Here is a 17,346-nt window from a genome sequence, read left to right as displayed (position 1 = left end):
GGGTTCGACCCCTGCTCAGGACACATTCAAGAAGCAATCAACGAGTGTATAACTAAATGGAACAACTAAGTGGAACAATAAATTGATGCTTTCTCTCTTTCGCTCTCTCTGCTCTCTCTTCTCCTCCCCGCCCCATCTCTGTCTCTCAAATCAATGGGAAGAAAGAAAAAAACAACTTTGCCTAACCTGTGGATAAAGCGTTGACCTGGAATGCTGAGGTCGCCAGTTCAAACCCTGAGCTTGCCCAGCCAAGGCACATATAAGAAGCAACTATTACAAGCTGATGCTTCCTGCAACTCCCCCCCTCCTCTCTCTTCTCTCTCTAAAATTAAAAACAAAAAGCAAAAAACCTTTTTTTTTTTACAAGAAAAGGCCTAAGCGGCCTAAGCAGGCTCTGCAAACCGCAGAAGGTTCTAGTTTGTGCTTTTATTTTTTTGAACCCTTTTTATTTATTGATTTTAGCAAGAAAGGGAGGGAGAGAGAGAAACAGGAACATGGATCCATTCCTGTATGTGCCCTGACCAGGGATCGAACTGGCAATCTCTGTGCTTTGGGCTGATGCTTCAACCAATGGAGTTCTTCAGCCAAGGCTAGTTTGTGCTTTTAATTCTTTGTTCTCAACCCATCATGTGTGCTCACCCTGGGGCTGAACACCAGCTTTGTCTCTTCCCAGCTGGGGCCTCAGAGATCCATATGTATAAAGAGGGGGGGGGGGTGAATGAACTATAAGAGCAGAGGCTGAGTGAAAGCCACATGGTGCCAGGCAGGGAGCAGGAACTAAGGATAGAGGGCAAACTGTATCCCTCACTGTAGAATTACAACCCCAAACCCTCAACCCACATCCCCACCACACCCTGCCATGTTCTTGGTCAGTTCCTGACAAGCCCCAGGGCTCTGGCTCCTGCTGTTGTCCCCTCTGATTTGTTCACCATCACTGCTGGACCCAGTGTGGAGTGAGGTCCCTAGTTCTTAACGGTGGCTGAATAAAGGGCCCCTCTAGGCCTCAATGGGTAACATAGTACATACAACCTGTGAGTCAGCCAGAGAAGGACATATGGGCACACCTGCAAACAGACCCCAGGCCTACCGTCTAAAGATGATTTCTACAAGTTACCTGGACTCTGCATGCTCTGTCTCAGCCTGGGGGAGAGTATCTTAGCCTTGCTATCACAGATGATCACCAACCAGGTAAAACAACAGAAACTTATTTTCTCACAGCTCTGGAGGCCAGATGTCCAAAATACTTTTTGTCTCTAAAGGTATTGGTAGGGTCACACTTCCTCTGCAGGCTCTGGGGGAGGATCTTTCCTTGTCTCTTCCAGCTTCTGGGACTCTAGGCATACTTGGCTCATGGCTGCATTACCCCAGTTTCTGCCATCATCGTTATATGACCTTTTCCCCATGTGTCTGTGTCCTTTCCTCTTTTCTTTTTTTCTTCTTTTTTCTTTTTTTCTCCTCTTTTCATAAGGTTGCCAGTCACTGAATTTAAGACCACCCTAAATCCTGGATGATCACATCTCAAGATCATTACCCTAATTTCACCTGCAGATTTCTTTTCCAAATAACGCCACAGTCACAGGTTGTGGGGGTCAGGGCACGGGCAAATCTTTTTAGGGGTCAGGGTGTAAATCACACAACCAGGAAAGCACTGAGGCTGCTGGGGCTTTCTGGGGGAGAGGAAAGCTTCCCACCCTCTCAGCAGAGCAGCTCACAGAGTCCTACGTGTGTGCATGTGTGAAGGCTACAGATGGTACCAGACACTTGGAATACCCGGCACAGAGGCAAACAGTGCCAAAGCCAGGACTGGGGCCAGGACCAGGGGCGGCCTCCACACTCAGCTCACCCGAGCCACCACTGCGCTTCCTCCAGCCTCTGCAGAGCTATCCCCATCAAAGGGTAAGGCCAGAACACCCTCTTTCTTCAGTGCAGCCAGAGCTGCAGCCAGGTCAAGCCACATGGACTGCTTTGTGTGCAGGGTTTTTCTGGCCCTAGGGCTGCTCTCAGGGACGCTCAGAGCCTCCTGAGTCCTAAACCCCTGGCAAGAGGGCAGCATGCCCCACATGCAATCCACCCACACATCTCAGCAGCTCTGATGCTGAAATATCACCAAAATCCACCGATCCTGCTCAAGATACCCTTCTAATCCCCAACCTAGATGCTGCAATGCCTCTCACTGTCTGCTGCGTTCCCCTCTCACCTCCTTGCCAGTTCAGCTCACACCCATCTTTGTAGGACAGAAAGCGCCCTCAAATGTTTCAATGGAGAGTTACCATATGACCCAGCAACTCCACTCCTTGATGTATACCTAAGAGAAGACCTGCATCCACACAGGCACTTGGACATCAATGTCTGTGACAACACTATTCACAACAGCCAAAAGGTGGAAACAATACACATGTCCATCAACTGATACAGGATAAACAAAATGTCGTCCATCCACACAATGAAATATTACTCAGACATAAAAAGGACTGAAGCCTCAAAAACATCATGCCAAGTAAAAGAAGCCAGACACAAAAGCCCACATAGTATATGATTCCATTGATATGAAATGTTCAGAACAGGCAAAATCTATACACAAAAAGCAAATTAATGGAAAAGCAAATTAATGGTTGCCAGTAGCTGGGATAGTGAGGAGTGACTGTAAATGGGGATGTGGTTTCGCCTGACCAGGCAGTGGTGCAGTGGATAAAGTGTTGGACTGGGAAGTGGAAGACCCACATTAGAAACCCCAAGGTCACCGGTTTGAGCATGAGCTCATCCAGCTCGAGCATGGGCTCATCAGCTTGAGCAAGGGGTCGCTGGCTTGAGTATGGGATCATAGACATGACCCCATGATTGCTGGCTTGAGCCCAAAGGTCGCTGGCTTGAAGCCCAAGGTCACTGGCTTGAGCCCAAGGTTGCTGGCTTGGGCAAGGGGTCACTCACTCTGCTGTAGCCCCCAGGTCAAGGCACATATGAAACAGCAATCACTGAACAACTAAGGAGCTGCAATAAAGAACTGATATGGGCCCTGGCCAATTGGCTCAGCAGTAGAGTGTCGGCCCAGCTTGTGGAAGTCCTGGGTTCAATTCCTGGTCAGGGCACACAGAAGAAGCGCCCATCTGCTTCTCCACCCTTCCTCCTCTCCTTCCTCTCTGTCTCTCTCTTCCCCTCCCGCAGCCAAGGCTCATTGGAGCAAAGTAGGCCCGGGCACTGAAGACGGCTCCATGGCCTCTGCCTCAGGCGCTAGAATGGCTCCAGCCTTAAAGGAGTAATGCCCCAGATGGGCAGAGCATCATCCCCTGGGAGGCATGCTGGGTGGATCCTGGTCGGGCGCATGCAGGAGTCTGTCTGACTGCTTCCCTGCTTCTAACTTCAGAAAAATACAAAAAAAAACCCTGATGCTTCTCATCTCTCTCCGTTCCTGTCTGTCCCTATCTGTCCCTCTCTCTGACTCTCTCTCTCTGTCTCTGTCAAAAATAAATGAGGATATGGTTTCCTTTTGGGGTGATACAAATGTTCTGGAATTAGACAGAAGTAATGGTTGCACTACATAGCAAATGTGCTAAAAACCACTGAATGGTATTTTTTTTTTTTAAACTTTTATTTATTTTTTTATTTTTTACAGAGACAGAGAGTGAGTCATAGAGAGGGATAGACAGGGACAGACAGACAGGAACGGAGAGAGATGAGAAGCATCAATCATTAGTTTTTCACTGCGCGTTGCAACACCCTAGCTGTTCATTGATTGCCCTCTCATATGTGCCTTGACCGCGGGCCTTCAGCAGACTGAGCAACCCCTTGCTTGAGCCAGTGACCCTGGGTCCAAGCTGGTGAGCTTTACTCAAACCAGATGAGTCTGCACTCAAGCTGGCGACCTCGGGGTCTCGAACCTGGGTCCTTCCTCATCCCAGTCCGACGCTCTATCCACTGTGCCACCTCCTGGTCAGGCTGAATGGTATATTTTTAACTGGGAGATCAAATGTATTGGGAATTACATCTCAATACAGCTGTTACAAAAATATGCACTGGCTCAGGCTTCTTACTATCACAAACATTGCTCCCTTAGGTGGAATATAGGGTTCCCAAGGCCCAGGTGCTCCTTGGGCAGGCTGACGGCTTTTCTTGTACCTTGGACCAGGATAGACAAGTTTGTTCCAAGCCAATCTGGTCATTGCCCGTGGCAAATGCATTTCTGCAGTGCCTAGTGAGGGTGAGTGAACTCACTCAATGCAGGCTCTCCTCTTGTTCTCACTCTGTGGCTGCAGCCCTCCCTCACTGCCTCCCTCTGCAGTACACACCAGGGTTTCACTTGCACATGCTGACACCTCTCCCACCCTCTCTCCACAAGCCAGCCTCTCGGTTCTTTGATCTGTCCTCAGCTTTGCCAAACCCTTCCACCTCAGAACCCTGTGCCTGCTTGTCTCATACCTGGGGTGCTCCTGCCCAGCATGTGGGGCTCTGTCTCACTGTCCAGGTGTTAGTTCCCCACCCACCAGTCAGGCCACATCACCGTTTCTTCTCTCTGAAAGCCTGTGCTCTCAAAGAGATTCTTTCCTGTTCCCCCTAAAACCACGCCTGTTCCTCAAAAGCATGGCCCTCGCATGCTCTATGCTGCATTGTGCATCCAACATAATCCCTGGGACATGCTAGACAATCAAAAATGTCATGTGGAATAAACACACTACCCCAACTTTGTAGACCAGGATTCAAATAGTTAGAAAATCACACAGCAGGGTACCACAGCCCCTTTTTGCATACTACGCAAAAAGTAGTATGCAAAGGCTGAGGATGGTAAAAGAACACTCATACACCCACCTCTCTGCCCTGCAACATACAATCAGTCTCCCTGAAATAACACCCTATCCCTCATCCAACCTGGCCCTTGCGTCCCTGCTCCCCAGGAACGTGATAGCATTCATTTGCGCATCACACTGAATGTCTATTGACTGGCTTTTCATGCGTGAAGTCCATTACCACCGAGGACCATGAGCAGACACACAGAAACATAAATGGCCCTGCTCACCCCAGGAGTAGGCAAGCTGTCCTAAAGAATTCATGGGAGAGGAGCAGCTACCAACAGGGCCATGCCCATCTGGTAGTATGTGCAGGTGAAACTGTGGTGTGTATTGCAGAGGGCTGCAGCCACAGAGTGAGAACAAGAAGGGAGTCTGCATTGAGTGGGTTCACTCACACGCACTACACACTGCAGACATGCATTTGCCACAGGCAGTGGCAAACAGGCTGGGAACAAACTTGTCCATCCTGGTCCCAGGTGCAAGAAAAGCCATCAGCCGGCCTATGGGGCACAGCCATGAAAGTAGGGGCAGAGCTTTGAACTCTATCTGTCCAGGTGCAAAGGTTGCACCTCTGCCCACTCAGCAGTCCTTCCAAACTGAAGGTTTCTAGGCCTTGGCACTGCTGACACCTGGGGCCAGATCACTCACTCTCTGTGATGTGTGCCATCTGTGCATCATGGGCTGGTAAACAGCATTCCTCTTCTCTACCACCAGCTGCTAGTAGAACCCCCTCCCCCTGTCAAGACAACCAAAAATGTCTCAGTCAGTGAATATGCTCCCTGAGGGGGCCGAATTGCCCCCAGTAGAGAACAGGCTCTGTCTCTAAAATCCAGTGTAAGCTCACCTCTGCCCGGAGACTGTGCCCATCCCACCTCCCAAATCCTGAAGTAAAGGAAGGCAACAGAGAGGGGAAGGAGATGGAAAATGGTTATCAGAGCTGAGAGAAATGTTGATTCTGTATCTTAAAAATATTTTCTAAATTCATCAATGGATGAATGGATAAACACAATGTGGCCTGACCAGGCGGTGGCACAGTGGATAGAGCGTTGAACTGGGATGCCGAGGACCCAGGTTCGACACCCCAAGGTCGCCAGCTTGAGTGCGGGCTCATCTGGTTTGAGCAAAAGCTCACCAGCTTGGACGCAAGGTCGCTGGCTCAAGCAAGAGGTTACTCGGTCTGCTGAAGGCCCATGGTCAAGGCACATATGAGAAAGCAATCAATGAACAACTAAGGTGTCGCAACGTGCAACGAAAAACTAATGATTGATGCTTCTCATCTCTCCATTCCTGTCTGTCTGTCCCTGTCTATCCCTCTCTCTGACTCTCTCTCTGTCTCTGTAAAAAAAATAAATAAAATAAATAGTGGAAAAAATAAAAAGGCTTTAAAAAAAAACCCACAATGTGGTCCATCCATACAATGGAATATTATTTAGCCATAAAAAAGAATGAGGTTTTCTGATTCATGTTATAATATGAATGAACCTTAAAATATCAGGCTGAGTAAAAGAAAGTAGTCATAAAAGGCCACATAGTTTTTGATCCCATTTATATGAAATGTCCAGAATAGGTAAATTTATAGGGACAAAAAACAGATTGGTGGTTGCCAGGAGCTGGGGGAAGGAGGAATGGGGACTGACTGCTCATCAGTACAAGGTTTCTTTTAGAGGAATGAAAATGCTTCAGGCCTGACCTGTGGTGGCACAGTCAATTAAGTGTCGCCCTAGAACACTGAGGTCATGGGTTCAAAACCCTGGCTTGCCTGGTCAAGGCATATATGGGAGTTGATGCTTCCTGCTCCTCCCCTCCCTTATCTCCTCTCTCTCTCTCTAAACATGAATAAAATCTAAAAAAATTTTTTTAAATGCTTCAAAACTGGACAGTGGTGATGGTTGCACAACTCTGTAAATATACTAAAAACCACTTTAAACAAGTAAATTATATCTCAAAGCTGTTAAAAAAGTCTTTTCAACAATAATCCATTTCCAATTCCAAGACAGAAACATGACCTCCAATCGTGAAGACAGTCATGAACTTCACACAACCCACTTCTTGTCATACTACATCCATCTGACATCTACAGTGCGCTAACACACACTACGTGCTAGAGACAAGATGATATGGATACTCCTGCCCTCAGAAGCCCTGACCTATGGGGTCACTCCAGTTGCTCACTTTCATTTGTTTTCTCATTTCACCAACCATTTCTTCCTCCATATCCTAAGTGAAAACATGAGCTGCTGGAGCAGGGACAGGCAGCACCTGGTTGACAGCACCCAACAAGTATGTGTCAAATAAATGCACGGGAATAAAGACATACATAAGGTCACGATCTTACAGGAAAGTAAGCAACTAATTAGAAAATAACATGATCTGAAAATTCCACCTGAGGAATCAGACTGAGGCTGAAGTCACAAAAATAGGTCCGCCTGGGATGATCAAATCAGTGGCCAAATCCCAAAACCAGCAGTGTGGGTGCCAAAGCCATTCTGAAGCCCCAAGGTGCAGGAACACAGCAGACATTACTGACACCTGTGCAAACTGTGCTTGCCTCCTGGTCAACGAGGGACGGCTTGTTAGACATACTTCAGAAAGGACCTAAGTTCGAGGAGCTCAGAACTTTGCTATAGTCACATGGCCAGAGACCTGAGAAAAGCCAGGCCACCAGTCCCTGCCCCAACCAAGGTCATGCTCTTGGGCCCACAGTGGCTTCCCAGGTGAGGTTAGGTAACCAGGCTTGCCTCTGTATACCAAACCCACCCAGTCACCAGAGGAAACCTGTCCCTTCACCCTGTTCCTAAGGGGCCATCTGTGGGTAGCTGTTCCTTGTCCTAGTGGGAGGAACATCACCTGGTCCCCACCACATAGGCTGCAGGGGAAGAGGAAGCTATCTTCACTCCAAACTCCAGGACTGAGTACATCTTCCTTCCTGACCCTCCCTCAGGTCCCCACAAGGGAGGGCAACTGACCTTGCCCTCAGGTGTCCCAAAGGTCTATTCCACTTCAGGCCTGCAAGAGGGAGGCATGTGTCCTTCTGTCAACACTCAGGGAATAAGACACAGGCACCAACAATGTAAAGACACCTGTCCTTTCAAGTAGCAATGATGCGGGGTCACTTGTCCCCTCAGGTAGCAATGATGTGTGAGCACCTATCCCCTGTCCCCAGGTACCAGTGATGCTTTCAAGCAACGCCTAATTCACACACCTCAGTGTCATACTGTCTCCCCTAAGTAGCAGTAACACAGGGACACCTGTTCCTCTCAGGTAGCAATGATGTAAAAACACCTGTCACTGTTAGGTTAGTGATGTAGTGACACCTGTTCCCTCCAGATAGTAATGATATATAGGTCCCTGCCCCTTCAGGTAACAATGATGTGAGGGCACGTGTCCTACTACCGTAGGCAGCAATGATGTTGGGACACCTGTCCCCTATTAGGTAACAATGATGTTCGCACCTGTTCCCTCCAGGTAGTAACGACATGGAAGCCCCTGCCCCTCCAGGTAGCGATGATGTGGGGGCACCTATTTCCCCTCAGGTACAGATGATGTGGGGTACCAATACCGCCCATGACATCGGTGAAGTGGGGACACCTGTCCCCTGCGGCCAAGCCAAGCCCCGCCCCGCCCGCCGCGCGCCCCCGCCCCGTGCACGCGCTGGACACGCTCCTTCTCCTCCCTCTCGGCCCTGAGGGGTCGGCGCGGCAGCCCCCTCACCCGCGCGGCCCGCGTCAGGCTCAGGTCCTTCATGACCTCCTCGAAGGCCGCCGTCTCCTCTGCCTGCTTCTGGTTGTGTAGCGCGATCTTCTCGCTGAATTTCCGCGGATTGTTCGAAGTCGCCATCTTCTCGCTGCCGTCGCCGCCACCGCCTCCTCCTCCTCCTCCTCCTCCTCCTCCTCCACCTCCTCCTCCTCTTCAACCTCCTCACCCCCCCACTCGGCAGTACCACCGCGCAGGCGCTGGCCAGGCCCGCGGGCGGCGGGCGTTGCGCAGGCGCAGCGGCGGTCAGGAGAGCGACGCAGGCGCAGGGGAGAGACACACGGCACGGGGTGACTGCGCATGCGCTTGCTGTACCAACGGTTTCGGGGGCCCACGGGGAAAGCGAATGAAAATTGGCAGCGGGTGGAAATTCTTTGCGAGTGGACAGCGGCTGCTGACTGTTGAGCACAATGAGGTCGAGCGATGCATCCTCCAACAAGGAGACAGCCAGACCCAAACTCTTGCAATTTACAAGGATGCGGCCAACCCAAGGATAGGGAGCATCCTGAGGTTGTGCCTGGGCTGGGCTAGTTCAGCTTTTTTGTTTGTTTTTTGGTTTTTGACAGAGTCAGAGAGGGACAGATAGGGACAGACAGGAAGGGAGATAGATGAGAAGTCGTTGGGGCATCTTAGTTGTTCAATGATTGCTTTCTCATATGTGCCTTGACGGGGTGGGGACTGCAGCAGAGCGAGTGACCCCTTGCTCAAGCCAGCGACCTTGGGCTCAAGCCAGCGACCATGGGGTCATGTCTGTGACCCCATGCTCAAGCTGGTAAACCCGTGCTCAAGCCGGATGAGCCTGTGCTCAAGCCCTGCAATTGGAACATGGGCCCTTCCCTACCAATCCACGCTCTATCCACTGCACCACTGCCTGGTCAGGTTAGTTCAGCTTTGATACCAGTGTGGGACGTGTCCTACCCCGTCTGGGTAGCAATGATGTTGGGACACCTGTCCCCCATTAGGTAACAATGATGTTCGCACCTGTTTCCTCCAGGAGTGATGCAAATTAGCAGTTATAAAAATAGCCTGACCTGTGGTTGCTGAGGATAGAGCATCAACCTGGAGCGCTGAGGTCTCTGGTTCAAAACTCTGGGGCTTGGCCCTGGCCGGTTGGCTCAGTGGTAGAGTGTCGGCCTGGCATGCAGGAGTCCTGGGTTCGATTCCCGGCCAGGGCACACAGGAGAGGCGCCCATCTGCTTCTCCACCCCTCCCCCTCTCCTTCCTCTCTGTCTCTCTCTTCCCCTCCTGCAGCCAAGGCTCCATTGGAGCAAAGTTGGCCCGGGTGCTGAGGATGGCTCTGTGGCCTCTGCCTCAGGCGCTAGAATGGCTCTGGTTGCAACTTAGCGATGCCCCAGATGGGCAGAGCATCGCCCCCTGGTGGGCATGCAGAGTGGATCCCAGTCGGGCACATGCGGGAGCCTGTCTGACTGCCTCCCCGTTTCCAACTTCAGAAAAAAAAAATACAAAAAAACCCCCAACAACAACAACAAAAAACCCTGGGGCTTGCCTGGTCAAGGCACATACGAGAAGCAATCAATGAACAACTAAAGTGAAGCAACTACAATCTTGCTCTCTCTTTCTCTCCTCCCTCACTCCCTCTCTAAAATCAATAAACAAAAATCTTTTAAAAATATACCAGGGGGATGTAAAAGTACAGCTTAGGGAATAGAGTCAATAATATTGTAATAACTGGTGTGAACCCTTCATAAGGCATATAAATGTATAATCACTATGTTGTACACCTTAAATTAACATAATATTGTATGTCAACTGTAACTGGAAAATAATTTTAAGGATTTTATTCATTTTAGAGAAGAGAGAAAAGGGGGGAGGGGGGAATGGGAAGCATCAACTTGTAGTTGCTTTCGTATGTGCCTTGGCCAGGCAAATCCAGAGTTTCAAAACAGCAGCCTCAGGGTTCCAGGTCAATGCTCCATCCACTGTGCCACCAGTCAGGTCAAGTGAAAAATAATTTAAAATAAAAGTGTAAAAATTCAGTGATGGGCTGGCAGGAGAGTGATGTTAGGCAGGGAGGTTTCCACCACCACCGCCATCAGGGAAGTTGAGGGACATTTGAGCTGAGGCATGGCCCTTGTGAGCAGCCCAGCCCAAAACCTGGCATCATCCTTGATACCTTTCTTTGCCTATCACTTCACATTGTATCACTTCCTATTCTCTGGATCCTAAGCTCAAAGAACCAGAACTAGAGAGTTTCAGCCCTCTTTGTTAATTTCTCCAGTCCAGTCTTGCTCAAGGATCCTGGGTTTGCCATGGGGTGCTAAAGGAAGGATCCAGAAATCTCACCCAGACCCAGCAGTGAATGGGATAGTAGAGTGTCCCAGATAATGGAAGGATGACCCAGGGAAGCAAAAGGGGTTCTATCTAACACCCAGCTGTCCCTTTCTAGGCAGAGGGACCCCAACCACCAATAGCAAAGTTTTATATTCAGGACACCTTAGGGACTCTGGAGCATGGGCAGGGAGAAGGCAGTAGGGGCAGCCAGGGGGATGTATGGCAGCTGTAATTGCACAAACTATACACTGTTTACTAGGTCCAGGGATGGCTGAGGGGAATTAGCAGTGAAGATCAAAGGGGGACAGCTTTTCTGAATATGCTTTTAGTCCCACTTTCTAACCATCTAATGAACTGTCCATGTTAAATATATACATACATAGATTTTAATTTGGAGTGTCCTGGGCACTGTCACTGCTCCATTTTATCCTTCTTGTTCATATGGGGTTTTTGTGGTTGTTGGCTTTTGTTTTTTGGTATTGTTTTGTTTTAGAGAGAGAAAAACATCAATTTGTTGTTCCACTTACTTATGCATTCATTGGTTGATTCTTGTATGTGCCCTGACCAGAGATCAAACCTGCAACCTTTGCATGTCAGTTCAATGCTCTAACCCAGTGGTCCCCAACCCCCAGGCCGCGGACCAGTTCGGTCCGTGGGCCACTTGGTACCGGTCCACAGAGAAAGAATAAATAACTTACATTATTTCCATTTTATTTATATTTAAGTCTGAACGATGTTTTATTTTTAAAAAATGACCAGATTCCCTCTGTTACATTCGTTTAAGACTCACTCTTGATGCTTGTCTCGGTCACGTGATACATTTATCCATCCCACCCAAAAGGCCGGTCTGTGAAAATATTTTCTAACATTAAACCAGTCCGTGGCCCCAAAAAGGTTGGGGACCACTGCTAACCAACCAAGCTATCAGGCCAGGATTCATGTGGTTTTGAAAACTTTCATGGATATTAGCATTTTTGCCCAACAAACATCCACCTCCCTTTTGAGTATCAACAACCAATTGCCCTGCAGGGAACACTCATTCCAACTTTCAGTCTATGAGATGTGGATGAAGCTGGTCTCACTAATTCTCTTTCCTCACAAACACCTCAAGTTGGAAGGCACGGACAATCAGCAGAGCCCATTGCTGTGACCATCACAGTTGGTTCAGGGGAGATGTGTGACCCAGTTTGCCCCATGAAATGCAATTCTGAGATTTTTGCTTGAACCATGGGAAAACACCCTCTTTGCTTGGGTGGCTAATTTGAAGGACAACACAAGCCTCCAGTGCTAGAGGTCACTACTTGAAGAGAGATTTAATGGACTCAGAAAGTGAACCCACACAGAGGAAAACAGGCAAAGGGAGAGAAACAGACAGAGTTCCAGGATCCAACCATACCTGAAGATAGAACCTTTTCAGTTATGTCAGACAATATTTTCTTCTTTTTCTTGCTAAAGTTGATTTAAAGTCCTGGTCAGTTAGCTCAGTCAGTAAAGACTGTCGCCCTGGACTGACCAGGCGGTGGTGCAGTGGATAGAGCATTGGACTGGGATGTGGAAGGACCCAGGTTCGAGACCCCGAGGTCGCCAGCTTGAGCGCGGGCTCATCTGGCTTGAGCAAAAAGCTCACCAGCTTGGACCCAAGGTTGCTGGCTCCAGCAAGGGGTTACTTGGTCTGCTGAAGGCCCACGGTCAAGGCACATATGAGAAAGCAATCAATGAACAACTAAGAAGTCACAACGCGCAACGAAAAACTAATGATTGATGCTTCTCATCTCTCCATTCCTGTCTGTCTATCCCTCTCTCTGACTCTCTGTCTCTAAAAAATAAAAATAAAAAAAACAAAAAGACTGTCGCCCTGAAACGACAAGGTTATGGGTTCTAACCCCAGCCAGGGACACACAGGAAGCAACCAATGAATACACAACTGGGTGGAACAACAAGTGAATGCTTTATTCCCCCCTTTCCCCCTCTCTAAAATACATACATATATACATACATACATAAAACAAGCCCCAGCCAGATAGCTCAGTTGGTTGGAGCACTGTCCCAAAACAGAGGTTGTCAGTTCAATCCCCAGTCAGGGCACATACAGGAACAGCTTGATGTTCCTGTCTCTTTCTCTCCCTGCCTCTCTCTAAAGAAAAATAGAAATTAATTTAAAGTCCACATTTTGTCCTTGACATTAACTCAAACTGAAGCTTCTGGGAATCAGGTGCAGGGCTGGACATTCTACATAAATGCTTCTCATTCCTGCCACCATCCTGTGAGATTAGGGAGGAAATAGGAACAAAGATGGCAGTTGCCTATAGCAAGTTAAGCACCAGAGTCAGAACTAGAATTCAGGCCAGGCCTGACAGCTCAGCTTCCTTCTCTGCACTGGGTTTTGTAAGGTTTAAATGATATTAACACAAGTCAAGTGCCTGGCTCATAGTACTCAAACAATGCTGGTTACCATGATCACTTCCATATGCCTGCATTACGCTGGTATCTAGGCACAGAAAGAGGAGAAAAGATTTGGGAGTGGCAGAGGATATCAGGGCACAAAAAGGAGCTATGCCCGCATGGCAGAGATGAGGTACCACTATCAGTACTACCCCTATTCACCCCCATTCATGCCTCACTCCCAACAGTAACAAGATCCATCCTAAACCCTGGTGATGAATTAGAGGAAGCCATGAGCCTACTCATTGCACAATGGCTGGACCTTGACCCAAGCCTTTCTCCTGCTCCACTGACCCTTAGTACTGAGTAGGGCAAGGCTAAGGCATCTGTTAACCCAGGAAGAAAAGGATGTTTTCTCTAAGCTGCTGCCACCCAGTGTGGCCTGGGTGGGGCTCCCAGGAGCAGCCCGTGGCCTAAGCTGGGGTGGATCTCATGGTCCCCATTGCACTTAGGAAAAATCTACTCTTCCTCCTAGTAGCCCACAAGGTACTCACCCCTCTCTGTGGCCCTTCACTGCAGCCACTCTGGCTTCCTTACTCTTCTACCTCCAGATGTTTGCACATACTGCTGCCTTTTCCCAGACTGCTCTCCCCCCAGATCCTTTCATGGCTGGCACCTTCTTATCTTTCAGGCTTCTTCTCTGAGAAACCCTCCCCAAGGGCCCTAACTGAAGTATGCCACTATGTGTGTCCCATGACCAGGGAACATCTCACTCTCTGAAGGCAGCTGTTTCCAGAGTGCTGTCTGTTCCCCTGTAGACTGAGCTGAAATCAAAAACAGAAAATATATTCACCCTTCCCAAATACTACAGGGTAAGAGTTCTCTGTGTGATGCAGAAAAGACACAGACACATCCAGTTCCCTACTCTTAAGCTTTCTCTATTCCTTGAAGGCTCTGAGCACTTTAGGTCTCATATACTTCTACGTTCATTCTGTTCTCCTGGGGCCCCAGAGCTAACACAAGACTAGGCACAGAGGGGTAATTAGGAAGTGTTTGTTAAATTAATCATTTTCTGCCTGGGGAAACTCCTATTCATCATCCCTCCTTCAGAAAGCCCATCCTGACGCCTAGGGAGAGCTGTGTTTCTTACTCTAGACATCCCCAGCCCTGGGTCCTTCAGCCAGTCCTGACCCAAAGGTGCTGGGGATGTCTCAATCGTTGAATAGCTTAACTTTAGTTATAGGGCACATCCAAGTGTAAGCTAAGAGGTGGCTATTTCCTGCTGCCTCCAGGATTTAATCTTCTCTCATCTGTTCCATAGATCTGCCTGACTTCACTTGTTCCTTGTCAGTTTCCTCAGCATCATCTCCCACCATCCCCCCCCCCTTTTTTTATTGAGAGAGAGAGAGGCAGGAAGAGATAGGAACATCAGGCTACTCCTGGATGTGCCCAGATCGGGAAATCGAACTGGTCAACTCTGCACTCCAGGATGATGCTCCAGAGCAGCTGTTTTCAACCTGTGGGTTGCGACCCCAGCGGGGTCGCCTAAAGCCATCGGAAAATACATAATGCATATCAGGTGTTTACATTCCGAATCATAACTGTAGCAAAATTACAGTTATGAAGTAGCCATCAAAATTATTTTTTGGTTTGGGGTCACCGCAACATGAGGAACTGTATTGCAGGGTCACGGCATTAGAAAGGTTGAGAACCACTGCTCCAGAGCTATCCAGCCAGGGCTTAACTTTTATTGATTTTTAGAGAGACAGAGAGAGGAAGGGAGAGAGAGGGGAGAGGAAAGGGAAGCATTTGTTACCCTCAGTTGTGCCTCTTTTAGTTGTTTCCCGTGTGTGCCCTGACTGGGGACCAACCTTGCAACCTTAGTTTCAGGACAACACTTTTTTTTTTTTTTTAAGTGAGAGGAGGGGAGATAGACTGGGATCTACCTGGCAAGTCCATCTAGGACCAAAGCTCTAATCAACCAAGCTATTGTTAGTGCCTGAGGCTGATGTGCTTAAAGCAACCGACCTAGCAATCCTCAGTGCCGAGGGCCAACGCTGGAACCAGTCAAGCCACTGGCTGTAGAAGGGGAAGAGGGAGAGAAGGGGGAAAGGGAGAGGGAAAGAAGTAGATGGTCACATCTCTTGTGTGCCCTGACTGGGAATTGAACCCAGGATGTCCTTACGTCGGGCCAGTGCTCTATCTACTAAGCCACTGCCCAGGGCCCAGGACAATGCTCTTAACCAACTGAGCTAACTGGCCAGGCCCAGGGCCACCCTTCCCTTTTTCATGTCCTCCACTCCAGCCTTGCTGCATCCTGCCTCAGGTCCTTTGCTCAAGTTGTCTAACATCTAAAATGCTCTTTCCCCCACATCCAGGCTATAACATTCCTCAACATAAAGGCTCTAAATACAAGCTAAATGAAAACCTAAACTGCTGAGCACTTCTGCGTTGTCCAGCCCTTGCTGATTCTCCAGCTATGTGTCAATGGGAAAGTGACTTCTCTCTGAGCCTCGCAGTCCTCCCATGTTAAATGTGAACAGTGGCAATCCTCATAGCAGGTTCGTGGGAAGAATAAATAGATAATGCAAGTAAAGCACTTAGCTTAGTGCCTGCTTCCTTGCCAGCATTCAATAACTGTTAGGGGAAGCAAACCCTATCTCAAGATGTAAGTTTTCATGCCTTACTTTTCTGCATTGCCTTATATGGAATCTTAGTCCTTCTGGGGCACCCACATTGCATGGAAGTAAATATGGGCCATTGGAGCGGAGAGGCAAGAGGAAAGCCATCCAGGGCCTGCCTTTGACTTCCAAACCAGGCTTCATAAGACAGTTTTGAAAGGCAAAGCCAGATCCAGGTTTAATTATGATGTAAAAGGGGAGCCCAAGGCAATAGGAGCCAAGAATGCCAGACACAGTACTGACTCCTTACAACTGAACAGGAAGAGGTTAGATGAGGACACAGGTCCCTGGGTCCCCCACCCCAAGTTGAGTATGGGGTAGAGGCTGAGACAGGGTAGGACTGCCAAGAAGAGTAGCAAGAGGTTAAAGCTGATGGGAGGAGGGACCCAGAGGTATGGCTATAGGGACCAGGCAGAGCAAGAGTCCAGTTCCTCCCCTGCAACCACCATACAGGGGAGACATCCAATGACAACACAATGTCAATACTTGGCTGAGCTTCAGCTGAATTCCCCCATGCAGACCCCTTCCACGCTGTCCAAAAGCCCAGGACATTTACAGTCCCAACCTACATGACAAAAGAGGATTCTCAACCTTCAGGAGTATGGCCTTTCTTTTGATGGCCCAGCATCTGAATCCCTTTCTGTAATGGTGGTGGCCGAGGCCAGACAGGTCCACATTGAATCTGGGCAGACGGCAGATGGTAGAAAAATTGTGGAGCCAGAAAGGGTTGGGCCATTCCGTTTAATAAAGTCTCACAATGGCAGACAAGCACAGAGGCAGGGGAAATCACCTTTCAGGAAAACAAACAGCAAAATGGCCCCTCACAGTGGCAAGCAGGCAATGTGCATCCGCAATCCCCCTGAGCGCAAGCATAGCATTATATAGGCCAGACACGCATGGCACTGCCACGTGCTCATGCACTCATCAAGCAAAGGGCTTGCAGCCAGTAAACCAGCGAGCAAGCCTATCACAGCTGCCCCACATTCCACCCCTTTAGGGTTGCTCACTTCACAATCTATATGACAGGAAACAAAGACTACAGCAACAGCAAAAGTTACACAGTAATTACAATAATTACAAAGGTGTCCTTCACAATGTCTCCCTGAGCACTTTGCCCAGGATGTCACCTAGAGACCCACCTCTCACTCCCTACCCCATGGCCTGTAGGTAGGAGGGTCTGTATAGTCCAGGGCTGTGTCCATGGAAACTGTAAAGTGTCCTTGGTGCACCTCTGCAATTGGATGAGAACTAGTAAAGGAGGACCTCCACAGGTGCTGCGGCCCCACCCCCACCCCATCAGGGTCTCTCATAGTACTGTTCACAAGTGATGTGTCCATCTATCAAGGGAGCCATTGTCCTTCTCTGGTTGCAGTCCAAGAGTCAGTCCACGATAGACAGCCCAGCTCTCTGTGCAAATCACCAAAGTAAAGGTCCATTACAGGCAACTAGCCATACAG

The 17,346-nt window shown here is 48.9% G+C and overlaps 1 protein-coding gene across 6 annotated transcripts in view; it reads right to left on the bottom strand.

Annotated features, from left to right (window-relative positions):
• CRTC1 (CREB regulated transcription coactivator 1) overlaps positions 1 to 8,669 on the bottom strand; it is a 71,671-nt gene extending 63,002 nt beyond the window's left edge. For all 6 annotated transcript variants that reach the window (XR_010747169.1, XM_066350356.1, XM_066350358.1 and 3 more), the window contains exon 1: positions 8,493 to 8,669. Coding sequence is in view for 5 of the 6 variants with exons in the window: in XM_066350356.1 (XP_066206453.1) it covers positions 8,493 to 8,618 (126 nt within the window). In the remaining variant the exon portion in view is untranslated. The remainder of the gene's footprint in view (positions 1 to 8,492) is intronic.
• Between the last annotated feature and the right edge of the window lie 8,677 nt (positions 8,670 to 17,346).

This window comes from Saccopteryx leptura, chromosome 1 (genome assembly GCF_036850995.1).
Source record: "Saccopteryx leptura isolate mSacLep1 chromosome 1, mSacLep1_pri_phased_curated, whole genome shotgun sequence".
Classification (NCBI taxonomy): Eukaryota; Metazoa; Chordata; class Mammalia; order Chiroptera; family Emballonuridae; genus Saccopteryx; species Saccopteryx leptura.
This window is presented reverse-complemented; position numbering and strand designations above follow the sequence as displayed.